The sequence below is a fragment of the Hyperolius riggenbachi genome, chromosome 3 (genome assembly GCF_040937935.1).
Source record: "Hyperolius riggenbachi isolate aHypRig1 chromosome 3, aHypRig1.pri, whole genome shotgun sequence".
Lineage (NCBI taxonomy): Eukaryota > Metazoa > Chordata > Amphibia > Anura > Hyperoliidae > Hyperolius > Hyperolius riggenbachi.
The window spans coordinates 23,881,575-23,902,137 of record NC_090648.1 but is presented as its reverse complement, the minus strand read 5'-3'; the positions used below and the strand labels follow the sequence as shown (position 1 = coordinate 23,902,137).

The 20,563-nt window shown below is 44.7% G+C and overlaps 2 protein-coding genes across 2 annotated transcripts; one reads left to right on the top strand and one right to left on the bottom strand.

Moving 5' to 3' along the window:
• Nucleotides 1-802: 802 nt before the first annotated feature.
• Nucleotides 803-1,738, top strand: LOC137561960 (olfactory receptor 11L1-like). Its single transcript, XM_068273305.1, has one exon. It carries the CDS (start codon nt 803-805, stop codon nt 1,736-1,738), a length of 936 nt encoding a protein of 311 aa, XP_068129406.1.
• Nucleotides 1,739-4,091: 2,353 nt separating this feature from the next.
• LOC137561959 (olfactory receptor 11A1-like) lies at nt 4,092-19,725 on the bottom strand. Its single transcript, XM_068273304.1, has 2 exons — nt 18,815-19,725; nt 4,092-4,176 (listed from the first exon to the last, which is right to left on the bottom strand). Exons 1-2 carry the CDS (start codon nt 19,723-19,725, stop codon nt 4,092-4,094), a joined length of 996 nt encoding a protein of 331 aa, XP_068129405.1.
• Nucleotides 19,726-20,563: the final 838 nt, after the last annotated feature.

The window sequence follows — 20,563 nt, the reverse complement described above, 5'->3', positions numbered from 1 at the left end:
AATGCACTGCTATGAAAAACATTCATACCAACGTGTACTAACACATACTAAAGCACACTAACGCATACCAACGCATTAAAGAGACTCTGTAACAAAATTTTGAGCCTTATTTCTTCTATCCTACAAGTTCCTATACCTGTTCTAATGTGCTCTAACTGCAGCCTTTCCTAGTTGCATAGTGGCTGTGTTATCTCTCTCTATGATCTAATCTTCTCTCCTCTGTCGGCTCTGTCGGGCTGAGGCAGTCAGGCAGGAATGTGCTGTGCTGCTTGTGATTGGATAGAAGCTATACACACCCCTTCTCCAGGCCCCCTGTACACTCTGTATGACTCACACACTGACCTACTCTCAGCTTCTCACATGCCATGTCTTTTGTTTGTAAACACTGTATAGAAACGGCAATTACAAGCCAGGATTGCAGCAGGGAGTGACAGAAACAGCACAGAGGGGTCCAGGAGAACATATATGAATAGAATAGTATGCCTTTTATTGTAAGAATTTTAGAGTACAGATTCTCTTTAAGTGTGAAAGGGCCCTTATTCTGACTAAATATACTGAAAACAAGACTGTAGCTAAACATTGTTACCATGCATTTATTGTTTAGAATGTGTACTTTAGATTGATGGACTACATATAAGAAGCATCAGCAACACTCATGGACATGTGAGCATTTACCTGCATCACACTTTTGCCTGCCTCACAATTTTTTTTTTTATTCCCATTGTGTAACCCCTTCTTTTTCTTAAATGACATTTGTGGTGCTATTTCTGTGTCCATGAATGAAATACTTAATGTATAAAATATGTGTGACGCGAATCAGACTCAAGTCACGCAGGTCTGTTTACTTGGCTTTGGTCTACATAAATTCAAGGCATTACTATTTATTGCATTTCTATTAACCTACCTTATGGTTCTTAGCGGTAACCTTCTAATTATCATTTTGGTGACCTCTGTTGACCATCTTAAAATTCCGATGTTCTTCTTTCTCAAACACTTGGCCATGGCCGATGTCCTAGTGACCACCACGGTGGTGCCGGTGATGCTCAACATCATAATCATCGGGGAAGGAAGAATGTCATTTGCGGCATGCATAACTCAGCTCTACTGCTTTACTATTTGTGGGTCTGTGCAATGTTTTCTTATCGCCTCAATGTCCTATGATCGATATCTGGCCATCTGTGTGCCATTACGTTATACTTTACTCATGAACCCTCATATTTGCCTTCAGCTTGTTCTTGGTTCTTGGGTGATATGTAATGTATTAATATCAAGTGAAATAATTGTGGTGTGTCAATTCAACTTCTGCGGCCTTAATTATATTGACCATTTCTTCTGTGATTTTGGACCAGTTGTGGAGTTGTCCACCTCAGACACATCCAATTTGATGGTGCAAGATTTTATACTTTCTATATTTATGATATCTTTCCCATTTATCTTTATAATCACTACTTATGTCTGCATTTCTTTCACCATCCTGAAGATATCTTCTGCTTTTGGAAGAAGAAAGGCCTTCTCCACATGTAGCTCTCACCTAGCGACAGTCTGCACTTATTTTGGAACCTTGATTACTATCTATATAGTACCAAGCAATTACAACACGGTCAGCACAAACAAGTACAGGTCTTTGTTATATATTGTGGTGACACCATTGATGAATCCCATCATCTACAGTCTGAAAAACCGGGAGATGAAGAGAGCTTTAGTTAAATTGTTCAGAAATATTAGAGCTGTCAGCTAAATATTTAACCACTTCAGGATTCAGCGTACGCTTAACTACGCCCCTGAATCCTGAAGTGGATTCCATGGAAACGGCCGCTCGTTCGAGCGGCCGTTCCATGTCAGTTCACGGAGGGTGTCTCCGTGAACACCCTGCGAGCCGCCGATCGTGGCTCGCAGGGTAAATGTAAACACACGGGGAAGATCTTCCCCGGTGTTTACATGTATACGGCGCTGCTGCGCAGCAGCGCCGTAGCGGAGATCGGCGATCCCCGGCCTCTGATTGGCCGGGGATCGCCGGCACCTGATAGGCTGAAGCCTGTCCTATCCGGCGCAGGACGGAATTCCGCCCTGCGCCGCTCACAGGGGGAGGGAGAGGGAGGGAAAGGGAAGGAGGCCAGGAAGCGCTGCGGAGGGGGGCTTTGAAGAGCCCCCCCGCAAGCGCAAACAGCCAGCGGCGATCAGACCCCCCCCAGCAGGACATCCCCCTAGTGGGGAAAAAAGGGGGGTAGTCTGATCGCCCTGGCTGCTAGCTGATCGGTGCTGCGGGCTGGAGAGCCCACGCAGCACCGATCAGGCAACCCCCCCCCCCCCTGGTACAGAAGTGGTTAAAATTAGATATATCATTTGTGAATTTTGTGTTTTCCAAAAAGTTATCAAAAGTTCAGAGACTTTAACCACTTGAGGACTGTAGGCTTACACCCCCCTAATGACCAGGCTATTATTTTTTTTTTTACAATTCAGGCCACTGCAGCTTTAAGGGCTCACTGCAGGGATGTACAACTCAGCACACAAGTGATCTTCCCCTTTTCTTCCCACCAACAGAGATTTCTGTTGGTGGGCTCTGATTGCTGCTGACAAGTTTATTTATTTGTGTGTGTGTGTGTTTTTAAAGGGACTCCAAGCTCAAAATAGAATAGAAAATGGTACTCACCTGGGGCTTTCTGCAGCCCAGTGTAGGTCTGGAGGTCCCACGCCGGCATCCTGGCTCTTCTCCCATGGTCTCCCCAGAAATGGCTGGCCAGCGAGTGTCAGGCTCCTCTTCCTCAAACGTCATGGCTGACATCACCATGCCGGCCGCCTCGTGTCATCATGGCACCCGGCGTGACAGTACGGCACATGCACGATTAAACCGCGCATGCACCATACTGTCACGCCGGCCGCCGTGATGATGTCAGCCATGACGTTTGAAGAAGAGGAGCCCGACACTCGGGGCTAGTGTCGCCGGGAGCCGCCGGCCAGCCATTTTTTTGGAGACCATGGAAGAAGAGCCAGGACGCTGGCGTGGGACCTCCAGACCTACACTGGGCTGCAGAAAGCCCCAGGTGAGTACCATTTTCTATTCTATTTTAAACTCGGAGTCCCTTTAAATACATTTATGTATTTTTTAAATTTAATTATTTTCCCACCCTCCCCCTGCCAGCAAACGACAGCGATTGGCTGTCATAATCATCAGCCTATGAGAATCGCTCTTGTGCCTCCCCAGGGGACAGTCGAGTGATACAATGTAAATAGACTGCAGTTTCAGCATCTTAAAGTCTCCTATTGCCGATCGCCGATGGGAGACTGATGACTGAGCAGAGGTCCGTCATTCAAGTGGGGATGCATGCGCATCGGCATGTGTGATCCCCTGCAAACCACGCCCTCAGGACTTATCTACAACTGGCATAATGCGGTCCTGGGGTAGCCGCCACGTTCACGCCCATCGGCATGTGTGATCCCCTGCAAACCACACCCCCAGGACTTATCTACAATTGGCATAATGCGGTCCTGGGGGAGCCGCCACGTTCACGCCCATCGGCATGTGTGATCCCCTGCAAACCACGCCCCCAGGACTTACCTACAATTGGCATAATGCGGTCCTCGGGTAACCGCCACGTTCACGCCCATCAGCGTGACGTGATGGTTAGGTACAGTAGTTAAATAAAAGTTCCTTATCCAATTTCCCTGGTTATTAAATTCATAGATCAAAAGGTACAGCTGTAGATATAACTGAGGATTTGAGTAAAGGCTGATAAGAGAAAAAAAAAAAGTTTACCCCTACATCCCAAATCATTAACATAGAAAAAGACCTGGCTGCGAGGATGGTCTTTTTTGGATTCAAAATGTAAATGAAGAGCTGATTAATCAGCTGTGATCATGGAAGATGAAGCGTTAACTTACCCATAAGTCCGCAGGATCCTCTGCATGTCATTAGCATCATACGCAAAGTCTTGGCTGCGTTCCAGGAATCCCTACCATACTTCCTCCATCCGGCTTGAAGGAGGAAGCGCGGTAGTGAGTTGTGGATTGTGGCCAATGCTTTGCGTATGATGCTATTGACATTCAGAGGATCCCGCGGACTTATGGGTAAGTTAACCCTTCCGTCACCGTGGTCACAGCTGAATAATCAGCTCTTCATTCGCATTTCCAATCCGAGTAGCTACGGCTTTGTAGCTACTCGGAATCCCATCTCGGGACCTGGGTAGTTAAGGAGTTTACTGAGGGTATACTCTGATGTATAAACATAAAGAGTAATAATATACAGTATAAAATACTGTTTTTGACTCAGGATGATACCATTACCACGATTGCTTTCACTCATGGCTACCACAGTACAATACTCTACTAATACTAATACAGTATAAAATACACAATACTTTGTAACATGGAGATTAAACAGAGGGAGAAAAAATTATTTTGTATTATTTTAAATGCATTTCAATTAACATTAAAAAAAATATATATAAAAAAGTCAACACGTATCAGAAACATAAATTGTACAACTATTGGGAATCAATGTAACATTTAAAAATACTGTATGTATAGTATACTATACATTTCTCCTAGAGTAAAAAAAAAAAAAAAAAACACACACACATATATATACTATATACTATATACTATATATATATATATATATATATATATATATATATATATATATATATATATATATATATATATATATATATATATATATATATATACACACTAGCTGGTCGCCCAGCGTTGCCCGGGTATGTAATTGGCTAGTGTTAGCTCTGTCCACTTTTTCTAATCCTAACACACAATTACCTAGTTTGTGAGCTTTGCGGTCTTTGGCATCAATAATTGGCTGTGGCTCCACTACTTTGAAAATCAATAGGTGAATTTTGATTAGTTTTTGTAGGCTCCACCTACTTTTCTGAATATTAATCCCAGTCACCCACTGTGCAAAGTTTAAGAACCCTGCCATTGACAGACAGTGTAAGAATGGCTGCAGTTTACATTCTGGCAGTTAAATTTTTATTTTTCTCCACCCACTGATGTCCTGATGTTTCCCGGGTATGTATTTGGCTGCTGTTGACTGTGGCCACTTTTTCTAACCCTAACAATAGTCAATGACCAAGTCTGTGAGATGTGTGGTCTTTGGCATGAATAATTTTCATTGAAATGAAACACATCTGATTCGCTGTTTGTAGCCCCACCCCTTTTCTAAATATTGAACCCCAGTCACCCAATGATCAACTGTACCAGGTTTGAGGCTTGTGCCATTAACAGTGCAAAAATGGCAGCAATTAAATATTTGCCTTGAAAATCAATAGGTGAATTGTGATTGTTTTTTGTAGGCTCCACCCACTTTTCTGAATATTAATCCCAGTCACCCAGTGACCAACTGTGCAAAGTTTTAGAACCCCACAATTAATAGTGTAAGAATGGATGCAGTTTACATTTTCCAAGTCAAATTTGTGTTTGTCTCCGCCCACTGAAGACTCGGCATTGCCCAGGTATGTATTTGGCTGGTGCTAGCTCTGCCCACTTTTTCTAACCCAAACACAAAATTACTTAATGACCAAGTTTGTGAGCTTTGAGGTCTTTGGCATCAATTATTTGCATTGAAATAAAATAAATCTGATTGGCTGTGGCTCCACCCCTTTTCTGAATTTGAACACCAATCACCCAATGGCCAACTGTACCAGGTACGGGTGATTAACAGTGCAAGAGGCTTGTGCCATTAACAGTGCAAGAATGGCATCAATTAAATATTCCTCTAAAAGATTAATAGGTGGATTTTGATTGGCTTTTGTAGGCTCCACCCACTTTTCTGAATATTAATCTCATTCACCCAGTGACCAACTGTGCAAAGTTGGAGAACCCTACCATTAATAGTGTAAGAATTGCTGCAGTTTACATTTTCTCAGTGAAATTTGTATTTGTCTCCGCCTACTGATGACCCAGCATTGCCCGATTATGTATTTGGCTGGTGTTGGCTGCGCCCACTTTTCCTAACCCTAACACACAATTACTCAATTACTCAATGACCAAGTTTGTGAGCTTTGTGGTCTTTGGCATCAATAACCTGCATTAAAATGAAACAAATCAGATTGGCTGTTTGGGGCTCCACCCCCTTATATAAATTTAAACCCCAGTCACGCAATGATCAACTGTACCAGGTTTGAGGCTTGTGCCATTAACAGTGCAAGAATGGCAGCAATGAAATATTCCCCTGAAAAATCAATAGGTAATTTTTGATTGTTTTTTGTAAGCTCCACCCACTTTTCTGAATATTAACCCCAGTCACCCAGTAACCAACTGTGCAAAGTTTGAGAACCCTACCATTAACAGTGTAAGAATGGCTGCTGTTTACATTTTCCCAGTAAAATTTGTATTTGTCTCCGCCCACTTATGACCCGGCGTTGCCCGCTTATGTATTTGGCTGGTGTTGGCTGTGCCCACCTTCCTAACCCTAACACACAATTACTCAATTACTCAATTACCAAGTTTGTGAGCTTTGCGGTGTTTGGCAACAATAATTTGCATTGGAATGAAACAAATCTGATTGGCTATTTGTGGCTCCACCCCCTTTCTGAAACTGAACCCCAGTCACCCAATGATCAACTATACCAGGTTTGAGGCTTGTGCCATTAACAGTGCAAGAATGGCAGAAATGTAAATATTCCCCTTGAAAATCAATAGGTGAATTTTGATTGGCTTTTATAGGCTCCAACCACTTTTCTGAATAATAACCCTAGTCACCCAACAACCAACTGTGCAAAGTTTGAGAACCCTACCATTAACAGTGTAAGAAAAACAAAAGTTTGCTTTCTTAAAACAGAAAGAATTTGCAATAATTCAGGTTGGAGTGAGCTTGAGATGTCTCCCAGTGCATCACTGCTGAAAATATGCTAATTAACCATTGTTACCCTTAGAAGCTAAACACACCTCCAGAACTGCTGGAATGCAATGATGTGTCAGCTTTAGTGATGGGTCGTTCGCGAACGAGCCGGCTCTAAGAGCCGGCTCTTTGAAGTGAATCAGAGGAGCCGATGCTCACTCTGAGAAGAGCCGATGCCTCAGCCGCCCCTTTTAGCTCTGCTTTGCTCCGTAATAAAGGGCGCTGAGGCATTCTGGGAGATGTAGTCCTCCTCTTGCAGCTTGTAGGAGTGTTTGGGGCGGAGCAGAGCAGTAGCAGGAGGGATTGCCTCAGTCAGAGAAGTAGTATGGAGTTTGCATGGAGACGGGGGCGGGGCTTTTAATCCGATTCTGAGTGGTGTCTAGTGATATTTAATTAAGAGCCGATTCAGAGCCAGCTTTTTAATGGGAGCCGATTCAGAAGAGCCGATTCTCTGAGAAGAGCCGGAATTCCCATCACTAGTCAGCTTGTTAAATTGTACAGAGCCATAATAATCCAACACACATACAGACTGTTTTGGATTATTTGATCCTTATCAGTGCATGGCATAGATTAATTTGGCTCAATGCTGTAGGGCTTGTAACACCGAGAGGGACATGCTACCCAGAAAGCTCATGGTGACCCAGAACTCATTGGAGTGTGTAAGGGACTACAATGGTCCTAAAAGCCCCCTTACTAAGATGTTAAGAAAAACAAACGTTTGCTTTCTTAAAACAGAAAAAAATTGTGATAATTCAGGTTGGAGTGAGCTTGAGATGTCTCCCAGAGCATCACTGCTGAATATATGCAAATTAACCATTCTACCCTTAGAAGCTAAACACACCTCCAGTGTAACAGTGTATGGCTGCAGTTTACATTTCCATTGAAATTTGTATTTGTCTCTTTTTGGTTATGGGAATAAAAAGTATCCTATACTTTATTCCAGGTAATGTACTATGTGTGTGCCAAATTTCATTCAAATCCGTTCAGCCGTTTTTGCGTGATCGAGTAACAAACATCCAAACATCCGAATTTTCCCATTTATTATATTAGTAGGATATATACTAGCTGATCGCCCGGCGTTGCCCGGGTATGTAATTGGCTAGTGTTAGCTCTGTCCACTTTTTCTAATCCTAACACACAATTACTCAATGATGACCTAGTTTGTGAGCTTTGCGGTCTTTGGCATCAATAATTGGCATTAAAATGAATTAAATCTAATTGGCTGTGGCTCCACTCCTTTGAAAATCAATAGGTGAATTTTGATTAGCTTTTGTAGGCTCCACCCACTTTTCTGAATATTAATCCCAGTCACCCAGTGACCAACTGTGCAAAGTTTAAGAACCTTGCCATTGACAGACAGTGTAAGAATGGCTGCTGTTTACATTCTGGCAGTTAAATTTGTATTTCTCTCCACCCACTGATGTCCTAATGTTTCCCGGGTGTGTATTTGGCTGCTGTTGGCTGTGGCCACTTTTTCTAACCCTAACACACAGGGCTGGATTTGGGGAAAGGCCTCCAAGGCCAGTTCCTAGGGCGCCAGAATCTACCGGAATCCCAGGGTCGGGTGGTGACAGGTTGACTGCACCTGTCCGTTGCCAGCCCTGAGAGGAGCCACTTGGTTAGCCCACAGCTGCCCCTTCACTATGCCGGTTTAAAGTAATGCACGCGGGTGGAGCGAGCGAGCGAGCGAGCGAGCGAGCCTGGCAGGCTGTCTACTGTGGCCAGCCGGGCAGCACTGTGCAGCCAGCTTCCTGTTAACGGCCAGTGGCCGCATCACTTTGCGCAGCGCCCCTCTCTCCCCCCTTCCCCGATTCTCCTCCTGCATATTCCCGCAAAGTAGCAGTAGAGAAAGTAACTTTACCTCTCCAGGATTCCAGCGCCGAAGCTTCCTGTGTCCCGCTGCCGCTGAGGCTTCTTTCTCCAGTCAGCGTCTCTCCCATGTGACTCGCCGGCAGGTTACCGGCGAGTCACATGATGGGAATCTCCAACAAGAGAGAGGCGTCCAGCGGCACACAGGAAGCTTCGGTGCTGGACGCCTGGAGAGGTAAATTGACTTTCTCTACTGCTACTATGCGGGTACGTGCAGGGGGAGGATCAGGGAGGGAGAGGGACAGAAGACAAGGACTGGCTCCTGGTCTCTGGGGGGTCGGGGTGATAGAATGGACATGGTGGGAGGTCGGACAACATTCGGGTCCCTCCCTATACTAAAAGAGGATCACAGCATAGCCTCTGGCCACCTATTGGGGGGGGGGGGGGGTTATGATAGCATCTGACTGCCTGTGCTAATTGGGGAAGGGCAATGGGGGACAGACAGCACCTGACTACATATCCTATAGGGGGGGTAGCACCTCACTACTTATACTGGGGGGAGGGGACAGCACCTGACTACCTATACTAAGGGGGGGGGGGGGGCAGCAGCACCTCACTACTTATACTGGGGGGAGGGGGCAGCACCTGACTACCTATACTAAGGGGGGGCAGCAGCACCTCACTACTTATACTGGGGGAGGGGGCAGCACCTGACTACCTATACTAAGGGGGAGGGGGCAGCAGCACCTCACTACTTATACTGGGGGAGGGGGCAGCACCTGACTACCTATACTAAGGAAGGGGGGCAGCACCTCACTACTTATACTGGGGGTAGGGGGCAGCACCTGACTACCTATACTAAGGAAGGGGGGGCAGCACCTCACTACTTATACTGGGGGGAGGGGGCAGCACCTGACTACCTATAATAAGGGGGGGGGGCAGCAGCACCTCACTACTTATACTGGGGGGAGGGGGCAGCACCTGACTACCTATACTAACGTGGGGGGGGCAGCATCTGGCTATCTATAGGAAGGTCCTGAATATATTTAACCCCCCATTGCTGCCCGGGACCCTATTTTTACTCATGGCTGCGCTCCCATGTACAAGTGCAACTGTACTGGTCAAGCCCAAGTATGGTTCTCACATTCCCGTTAGCACAAAAACAGACATGCACAAAAAGCTTTGTGCTACTGGGCATGTGCGGACCATGTTCGCACAGATCCAGTATGGTTGCACACAGACGGGAGTGCAGCTACAAGGAAGAAGAGGGTTCCAGGCAGCAGTTAGGGGTCTGAATATGTTCACAGGATCCCAGTGCAGGAACAGTGGGCACCAGGAGGATTTATTGAAGTGAACCAGAGGTGAGAGGGATATGGAGGCTGCCATATTTATTTCCTTTTAAACAATACCAGTTACCTGGCTACCCTGCTGATCCTCTGCCTCTGATACTTTTAGCCATTGCCCCTGAACAAGCATGCAGCACATCAGGTATTTCTAACATTGTCAGAACAGCTGCATGCTTGTTAGAAATGGGCCGAACCTCCGATTTTAGGTTCGCGAATCCTGTTCGCGAACTTCAGCGAAAGGTTCGGTTCGCGAAAAAGTTCGCGAACCGCAATAGACTTCAATGGGGAGGCGAACTTTGAAAGTTTTAAAAAATTCTATCAGCTGGAAAAATGATAGAAAACATGTTTCAAAAGGTCTAATACCTGGAGCCACACCTAATTGAGTGAAATACACATCACTGCTGGAGGATCCGCCAACCCTCCCTCCTCCAAGCAAGGTCCTTTATACCATTTGACTCAGTTGTCTGCCTACACTAATTAGTTGTGGGACAGCTGCTACACACTCTGCTAGGAAGATTTTAATCTCCCTCCTCCCTCCTCCCAGAGCCTCCCCCAGAGGGAGGAGGGTCTCTTCTGCCAGGGAATTATATTATTTTAAAAACCAGTATACATCATACCATAGCTGGGAATCGAACCCAAACCTCACTGTGTGGTGGGCATGTCACCCTAAGCACTGTACCACTACAGTAGTAAGTGAAGCTAGCCTAAAATGTACAATTTATGCTCAATGCAATAGAACCATTAGGTTGCTTAAAGGAGAACTGTAGTGAGAGGTATATGGAGGCTGCCATATTGATTTCCTTTTAAGCTATACCAGTTGCCTGGCAGCCCTGCTGATCTATTTGGCTGCAGTAGTGTGAATCACACCAGAAACAAGCATGCAGCTAATCTTGTCAGATCTTACAAAAATGTCAAACACCAGATCTGCTGCATGCTTGCTCAGGGTCTAGGGCTAAAAGTATTGGAGGCAGAGGATCTGCAGGATAGCCAGGTAACTGGTATTGCTTAAAAGGAAATCAATATGGTAGCCTACATATACCTTTCACTACAGTTCTCCTTTAAAGGGAACCTTAAGGACCCATTCACACTTGAGCGGGAATCGCACGATTCCAGCTCACGGCAAACCGCTAGCGGTTCTGCAAGAACCGCTACACAATGTAGCGAATGGCAGTGTTCTCACTGCCGCGGTTGCGGTTAGCGATAACCGCAACCGCGCTGCATACAGTGGTTTGCCGGCGACGAGCGCTCCGCGATTTGCGATCGGGATTAGCGTGCAAAGTACGCTAATCGTGATCGCTCCAAAACCGCTGCAGTGTCCAGTGATTTTTCCGCGATAATCGCAGGAAAATCACTCCCGCAAAACGCCGGCGTTCTGCGGTTCTAAGTGTGAATGGGCCCTAACTGAGAGTGATATGGCTGTTTCCTGTAAACAATACCAGTTGCCTGGCAGTCCAGCTGATCTTCGTGACTGCAATAGTGGCTGAATCACACCCTGAAACAAGCATGCAGCTAATCCAGTCTGACTTCAGTCAGAGCACCTGATCTGCATGCTTGTTCAGGGGCTGTGGCTAAAAGTATTAGAGACACAGGATCAGCAGGCGATTCAGGCAACTGGTATTATTTTAAAAGGAAAAATCCATATCCTTCTCCGTTTAGGTTCCCTTTAAGTATTTGTAGTATAAAAGCCAACTCACATTGGCTGGGATTTGAACCTGTGTCTCACTGTGTGGTGGGCAAGCACACTAACCACTATACCAACTGAAGCTGGCCTAAAATTTACTATTTATGCTCAATACAAGAGAAAAAGTAGACAAGACAAATAACATTTATATCACACTTTTCTAATGGTGGACTCAAAGGACCAGAGCTGCAGCCACTAGGGCATGCTCTATAGGCAGTAGCAGTGTTAGGAAAAGAGAGAGATATGAATCTACCTGGCTATCTGGGGTTCTCTTTGGACAACTGTTGAACACAAAAGAGAAGAGGCCATGTCTGGCTAAATATCTGTAAGCAGTGGCTGCATGGTGTAATGTATAAGGGTGCTGCCTCTGACAAAGGAGACCAGAGTTCAAATCTCAGCTCTGTCTGTTCAGTAAGCCAGCACCTATTCAGTAGGAGACCTTAGGCAAGTCTTCCTAACACTGCTATCTTGTCTAATTTTTCTCTTGACAACTGTTGAACACAAAAGAGAAGGCCATGTCTGGCCAAGTATCTGTAAGCAGTGGCTGCATGGTGTAATGGATAAGGGTGCTGCCTCTGACAAAGGAGACCAGAGTTCAAATCTCAGCTCTGTCTGTTCAGTAAGTAGTGTTGGGCGAACAGTGTTCGCCACTGTTCGGGTTCTGCAGAACATCACCCTGTTCGGGTGATGTTCGCGTTCGGCCGAACACCTGATGGTGTTCGGCCTTTTAAGTTCGGGTTCGCCCGAACTTCTAATGGCCGCCGAACAGGGCCGAACAGGGCCCCTGTTCGGCCGAACAGGGCCCTGTTCGGCCGAATACGGCCCCCCTATGGGGTCGCAGGCATAAGGGGGGAGCATGCCCCGATCACGGGGGGGGGTCGGAAATTCCCCCCACCCCCTCCGCTAGCGCTCCCCCCTCTGCCCGCTTCCCCATAACAAAGTTTCAAGAAGTACCTGCTGTGTCCGGTGGTAGTGTGGGTGGCTGGCAGTGGGCGGCACTATGCAGTGACTGAATGAGGAGGAGGAGTCCGGAGAGTGACGCGTTGAGGGAGGCCGGGCAGCGGGCGGTTCAGCAGTGAACCGCCCGCTGCCCGGCCTCCCTCAACGCGTCACTCTCCGGACTCCTCCTCCTCATTCAGTCACTGCATAGTGCCGCCCACTGCCAGCCACCCACACTACCACCGGACACAGCAGGTACTTCTTGAAACTTTGTTATGGGGAAGCGGGCAGAGGGGGGAGCGCTAGCGGAGGGGGTGGGGGGAATTTCCGCCCCCCCCCCGCGATCGGGGCATGCTCCCCCCTTATGCCTGCGACCCCATAGGGCCCCCAAAAGCTGGATGTTCGGAAAGTTCGGGGTTCGGCCCGAACATGCCGAACATCTCGGCCATGTTCGGCGAACTTTCCCGAACCCGAACATCCAGGTGTTCGCCCATCACTATCAGTAAGCCAGCACCTATTTAGTAGGAGACCTTAGGCAAGTCTTCCTAACACTGCTACTGCCTATAGAGCATGCCCTAGTGGCTTCAGCTCTGGTGCTTTGAGTCCACCAGGAGAAAAGTGTGATATAAATGTTATTTGTCTTGTCTACTTTTTCTCTTGTATTGAGCATAAATAGTAAAATTTAGGCCAGCTTCATATGGTACAGTGGTTAGTGTGCTTGTCCACCACACAGTGAGACCCAGGTTCAAATTCCAGCCAATGTGAGTTGGCTTTTATGCTACAAATCCTTAAAGGGAACCTAAACGGAGAAGGATATGGATTTTTCCTTTAAAATAATACCAGTTGCCTGAATCGCCTGCTGATCCTGTGTCTCTAATACTTTTAGCCACAGCCCCTGAACAAGCATGCAGATCAGGTGCTCTGACTGAAGTCAGACTGGATTAGCTGCATTCTTGTTTCAGGGTGTGATTCAGCCACTATTGCAGTCACAAAGATCAGCTGGACTGCCAGGCAACTGGTATTGTTTACAGGAAACAGCCATATCACTCTCAGTTAAGGTTCCCTTTAAAGGAGAACTGTAGTGAAAGGTATATGGAGGCTACCATATTGATTTCCTTTTAAGCAATACCAGTTACCTGGCTATCCTGCAGATTCTCTGCCTCCAATACTTTTAGCCCTAGACCCTGAACAAGCATGCAGCAGATCTGGTGTTTGACATTTTTGTAAGATCTGACAAGATTAGCTGCATGCTTGTTTCTGGTGTGATTCCCACTACTGCAGCCAAATAGATCAGCAGGGCTGCCAGGCAACTGGTATAGCTTAAAAGGAAATCAATATGGCAGCCTCCATATACCTCTCACTACAGTTCTCCTTTAAAGAGAATCTGTATTGTTAAAATCGCACAAAAGTAAACATACCAGTGCGTTAGGGGACATCTCCTATTACCCTCTGTCACAATTTTGCCGCTCCCCACCGCATTAAAAGTGGTTAAAAACAGTTTTAGAAAGTTTGTTTATAAACAAACAAAATGGCCACCAAAACAGGAAGTAGGTTGATGTACAGTATGTCTACACATAGAAAATACATCCATACACAAGCAGGCTGTATACACCCTTCCTTTTTAATCTCAAGAGATCATTTGTGTGTTTCTTTCCCTCTGCAGCTATCATCCACTGAAGTGTCAGGCTGTTTCTTCCAGCTCTGCCTGTATGTAATTCCTCAGTATGTGAAAGCCCAGCGAGCTCAGAGGAGGATTTATCCAGCTTGTAAAAGATAATAGAGCAGAAAGAAGCTGCACTAATCTAAATAACACACAGCAGTGTGCAGAGAGGGGCCTGGAGGGGGGAGAGGCATCACAGAACCACAACACTGAAGAACTTGGCAGCCTTCCAGACACAGGCCGACAAGTCTGACAAGAGAGAGATAAGTTGATTTATTACAGAGATGGTGATAGTAGAACGTGCTGCAGTAAGCCAGAACACATTAGAATAGATTTTGGAACTTGTAGGATGGACGAAAACCGGATGAAATTTTTGTTACGGAGTCTCTTTAAGCAACCTAATGGTTCTATTGCATTGAGCATAAATGGTACATTTTAGGCTAGCTTCACTTACTACTGTAGTGGTACAGTGCTTAGGGTGACGTGCCCACCACACAGTGAGATCTGGGTTCGATTCCCAGCTATGGTATGATGTATACTGGTTTTTAAAATAGTATAATTCCCTGGCAGAAGAGACCCTCCTCCCTCCGATAGGAGCAAGGAGGGAATGGGTAGAAGGGGAGGTGGGAGGCCAATTAAAATCTTCCTAGCAGAGTGTGTAGCAGCTGTCCCATAACTAATTAGTGTAGGCAGACAACTGAGTCAAATGGTATAAAGGACCTAGCGTGAAGGGAGGGTGGGCAGGTTCTCTAGCACTGAGAGCAGTGTGTTTGACAAAAACATGTCTGCTGACAGTGATATGGAGGGTCAAAATTTTGCTCAATAGAGCATTATGGGGCGAATAGAACTTCCGCAAAAGTTTGCCTGATGCAGGCGAACGCGAACCCCCAAAGTTTGCCTGGAACCGTTCGCAGGCAAACCGTTCGGCCCAACTCTAATGCTTGTTTCTGGTGTGATTCAGAAACTACTGCAGCCAAATAGATTAGCAGGACTTCCAGGTAACTGGTATTCGCCTCGGGTTCATTTAGAGGTTGAGTTTTTTTGTGTGTTCACAGGTTCACTTTAAGACTTTCTCCTGCTTGAAAAAGTGTGTGCACGCTTTAGCGTGTTGGGATGTTGTTGGGGGGGGGGGGCTGGTGACAATGGGCTTTGGGCGGTAAAAGGTACAAATCCGGCCCTGCTAACACACAATTGTCAATAGTCAATAACCAAGTTTGTGAGATTTGTGGTCTTTGGCATGAATAATTTTCATTGAAATGAAACACATCTGATTCGCTGTTTGTGGCCCCACCCCCTTTCTAAATATTTAACCCCAGTCACCCAATGATCAACTGTACCGGGTTTGAGGCTTGTGCCATTAACAGTGCAAGAATGGCAGCAATGAAATATTCCCCTGAAAAATCAATAGGTAATTTTTGATTGTTTTTGTAGGCTCCACCCACTTTTCTGAATATTAACCCCAGTCACCCAGTGACCAACTGTGCAAAGTGTGAGAACCCGGCCATTAACAGTGTAAGAATGGCTGCTGTTTACATTTTCCCAGTAAAATTTGTATTTGTCTCCGCCCACTTATGACCCTGCGTTGCCCGCTTATGTATTTGGCTGGTGTTGGCTGTGCCCACTTTCCTAACCCTAACACACAATTAATCAATTACTCAATTACCAGGTTTGTGAGCTTTGCGGTGTTTGGCAACAGTAATTTGCATTGGAATGAAACAAATCTGATTGGCTATTTGTGGCTCCACCCCCTTTCTGAAATTGAACCCCAGTCACCCAATGATCAACTATACCAGGTTTGAGGCTTGTGCCATTAACAGTGCAAGAATGGCAGAAATGTAAATATTCCCTTGAAAATCAATAGGAATAGGCTCCAACCACTTTTCTGAATAATAATCCTAGTCACTCAACGACCAACTGTGCAGAGTTTGAGAACCCTACCATTAACAGTGTAAGAAAAACAAAAGTTTGCTTTCTTAAAACAGAAAGAATCTATATATATAATAGAGTAAGTGCCTCAACCTTCAAGCAAGAAGAAGAAGTAGCGCCCCGCCCCCAGGGCCGGTCCAAGCAAGAAGAACAAGTAGCGCCCTGCCCCCAGGGCTGGATCCAAGCAAGAAGAAGGGGCTGGTCCAAGCAAGAAGAAGAAGTAGTGTCATATCAAACCAAGGGCAAAGAGGGATAATTTGCATATTCAGTAGCAGTGCATTGTGGGTAACCACAAATGTTCACTTATAGCTGAATTATAGCAGATTTGCTTCTGTTTTAAGAAGGAAAATTACACCAAGCTTTGCTTTTTTAGTAGGAGGGCTTTTTGGTCTCTTTTATCCACCTATACATTCTTAGGAGTTTGGATCACCCTGAGCTTGGTTACTCTGTTGTACTGGTCCAAGCCAAATCTCATACAGCCTTATCAATCCCTGCTATGTACTGATGAGGAACAAAAGTCTGAAATAGGCTGTCACATGTGGGTTTGATATGACTGAATAAAATTTAAAGCTATAGGCTTGCTTGACTTACCATGGGTGAAAAGGAATAATTTGCGTATTTAGTAGCAGTGCATTGTGGGTAATCACAAATGTTTGCTTATAGCTGAATTATTGCAGATTTTCTTCTGTTTTAAGCAGGCAAATTACACCAAGCTTTGATTTATTTAGTAGAAGGTCTTTTTGGTCCCTTTTATCCACCTATACATTCCGAGTGGTTTGGGTCACCCTGAGCTGCTTGGTTACTCTGTTGTACTGGTCCAAGCCCTATCTCATGCAGCCATATCAATCCCTGCTATGTACTGATGAGGACCAAACGTCTGAAACAGGCTGTCTACATGTGGGTTTGATATGGCTGTGTAAAATTTAAAGCTATAGGCTTGCTAAACACCAGTGGTTCTGGATGCTTGCTTGGCTTGCTAAGGGTGAAAATAAATTATTTGCATATTTAGTAGCAGTGCATTTTGGGTAACCACAAATGTTCACTTATAGCTGAATGATTGCATATTTCCTTCTGTTTTAGGAAGGCAAATTACACCAAGCTTTGCTTTTTTTAGTAGGAGGTCTTTTTGGTCCATTTTATCCCCCTATACATTCCGAGTGGTTTGGGTCACCCTGAGCTGCTTGGTTACTCTGTTGTACTGGTCCAAGCCTTATATCATACAGCCTTATCAATCCCTGCCATGTACTGATGAGGACCAAAAGTCTGAAACAGGCTGTCTACATGTGGGTTTGATATGACTGTGTAAAATTTAAAGCTGTATGCCTGCTTGGCTCACCAAGGGGGGAAAGGGGTAATTTGCAGATTTAGTAGCAGTGCATTGTGGGTAACCACAAATGTTCACTTATAGCTGAATTATTTCAGATTTCCTTCTGTTTTAAAAAGGCAAATTACACCAATACAGAGTGCGGCATTGCAGGAAGTGATTACAGTGGAACGCACGATGGAACACGGAAGAGGGGAGTGCCTCTTACTAATAGTGGGGGTTCCTGTTGAGCTTAAACTGGAGGGGGAGTGCACATGGGGGTCCCAGGTGAGGGGGGGGGGGGGTCCTGCTGAGCTTAAGCTGGAGGTAGAGCTCACATGGGGGACCCAGTTGAGGGGGGTCCAACCCCCCTCCCCGCCGCTGTGCCCAATACCCCCTTTCTGCTCTCTACCCTCTTATGCGGCGTATGCTATGCCCCGGGTCGGCTAGTTTGCAATAATTCAGGTTGGAGTGAGCTTGAGATGTCTCCCAGTGCATCACTGCTGAATATATGCAAATTAACCATTGTTACCCTTAGAAGCTAAACACACCTCCAGAACCGCTGGAATACAATGATGTGTCAGCTTGTTAATTTGTACAGAGTCGTAATAATCCAACATGCATACAGACTGTTTTGGATTGTTTAATACTCATCAGTGCATGGCATAGATTAACTTGGCTCTATGCAGTAGGGCTTGTAACACAGAGAGGTACAGACTAATCAGCAAGCTCATGGTGACCCAGAACTCATTGGAGTGTGGAAGGGACTACAATGGCCCTAAAAGCCCCCTTACTAAGATGTTAAGAAAAACAAATGTTTGCTTTCTTAAAACAGAAAGAATTTGCGATAATTCAGGTTGGAGTGAGCTTGAGATGTCTCCCAGTGCATCACTGCTGAATATATGCAAATTAACCATTCTACCCTTAGAAGCTAAACACACCTCCAGTGTAACAGTGTATGGCTGCAGTTTACATTTTCCAGTGAAATTTGTATTTGTCTCTTTTTGGTTATGGGAATAAAAAGTATCCTATACTTTATTCCAGGTAATGTACTATGTGTGTGCCAAATTTCATTCAAATCCGTTCAGTCGTTTTTGCGTGATCGAGTAACAAACATCCAAACATCCAAACATCCAAACATCCGGACTTTCCCATTTATTATATTAGTAGGATTATGAAACAAACATATTTTATGAATAAAAAAAAATAAAAAATAAAAAAAACATTAATCAAATGTTTTATGGATTTGCATTTAATATAACAATAATTTTTGATGGGTTTTCTGATATTTTTGAACAGTTTCAGCAATGTTTTCTTGATCTCATGATTCCTAAGGCTATAGATGAATGGGTTGATCAATGGTGTTCCCAAAATATACAACAATGACCTATATTTATTTATGTTGACTGTGCTGTAATCTGTTTGTACCATATAGACAGTCATCAAGGTCCCGTAATATGTGCAGACAGTGGCTAGGTGGGAACTACAAGTGGAGAAAGCCTTCCTGCGTCCAGTAGCAGAAGATATTTTCAAAATGTTAAATGAAATACAGATATAGGTTAGGACAATACATGCAAATGGTAAAGGTAAAAGAAGTATGGAAATGACAAAGTCATGTATCATTATACCGGTTGTGTCTGAGGTGGACAACTCCACGACTGGTCCAAAATCACAGAAAAAATGGTCAATATAATTAAGACCACAGAAATCAAGATGAAACACTGCAATCATTTCACTTGACATTATTACAGTACCTAAGCACCATGACCCAACAACCAATGAGACACAAACGTTAGGGTTCATAAGGAAAGCATAACGCAATGGAATACAAATGGCCACATACCGATCATAAGACATGGTAGCAATAACATAGCACTGTACACATGTACAAGTGCCAAAGCAGTAAAGTTGGGACATGCAATTGACAAATGAAATGCTTTTTTCTTCAGTAAATATAGTGTGCAACATAACCGGTACAATTGTTGTGGTTAGTAGGACATCAACTGTAGCCAGGTGTTTGAGAAAGAAAAACATTGGGATTTTAAGATGATCAAAAGTTGTTACCAAAATGACAATTAGGAGGTTACCAAAAAGTATAAAAATATAGATCAGAAGAAGTACAATAAAAAACGGAAAAATAAATGTGTTTAGATCTTGAAAACCGACTAAGCGAATCTCAGTGATTTCAGTCTGATTGACCTCACACATTGTTTGAACTCAAAAGAATATTCAAGGACTGTGTACATGATATGTCATTTTCCAAAACCCAGGATAGCACCTACAATGAAAGTATACAAAGATTTGTGACACTAAAATGAATATCCCTATAAACTGTGTACAAAAGAATTACTGCATATTCCCCCGCACATAGGACCACTTGGGGTTAAGCCCATCTTCCCACTTTTGGTCTAAAAAGTAAATCTATGACCATCCAATGTGCTAATCCCATCATCGTTCTGCCTACATCTCCCCCCCTTTCTGGGGCAGAATGTGCAGTGGAGCATGCAGAGCACTCCTGCCCCAGATACTAGTTCTCCCTAGCAGCTTCTGAAGTGTTCACTAGAGCACTCCAGCTCAAAGCTCACTTTCTTGTGATAGCAGTGAGCCTGGAGCTCTAGTGCCCGGTTCAGAGGTTGCTGAGTAGATGTGTGGATGCCGTAGCGAGGACAGGTAGATATACATGTTGCAGCTTGCTCCAACACCAGCCCTGCATAGAGCGGCCCCACTGTATATCACCTGCAGTATATCACCCATAGATTTTGCCCTGCCCCCTTTACATGTAAAATCATGTGGGCATCAAAAAGTCAACCAACTTGATCTATGTTGATATACAGTACATCTACATCAAATTTGATGCTGTAGATTAAAATAAAAAGAAAAACAGGAAATCGGTTAAACAAATTAAATTCATGCGTAATGACGAATACTTAAAATTACACATGAAATGAATTACGTTTTTCCCTGAAACTTTGCATTAAGATTACGTTGCGTAATTAGGCATAGGCGTAATTTCTGCTCATCACTAACTGTATATACAGCACCTGCC

Coding starts and splice junctions, on each gene's coding strand:
- LOC137561960 (XM_068273305.1), top strand. CDS start 803: ATGTGTGACGCGAATCAGACTCAAGTCACGCAGGTCTGTTTACTTGGC.
- LOC137561959 (XM_068273304.1), bottom strand. CDS start 19,725: ATGTGTGAGGTCAATCAGACTGAAATCACTGAGATTCGCTTAGTCGGT. Junction 4,177..18,814: donor AAGAAAACATTGCTGAAACT/GTTCAAAAATAT, acceptor TTAACTACCCAG/GTCCCGAGATGGGATTCCGA.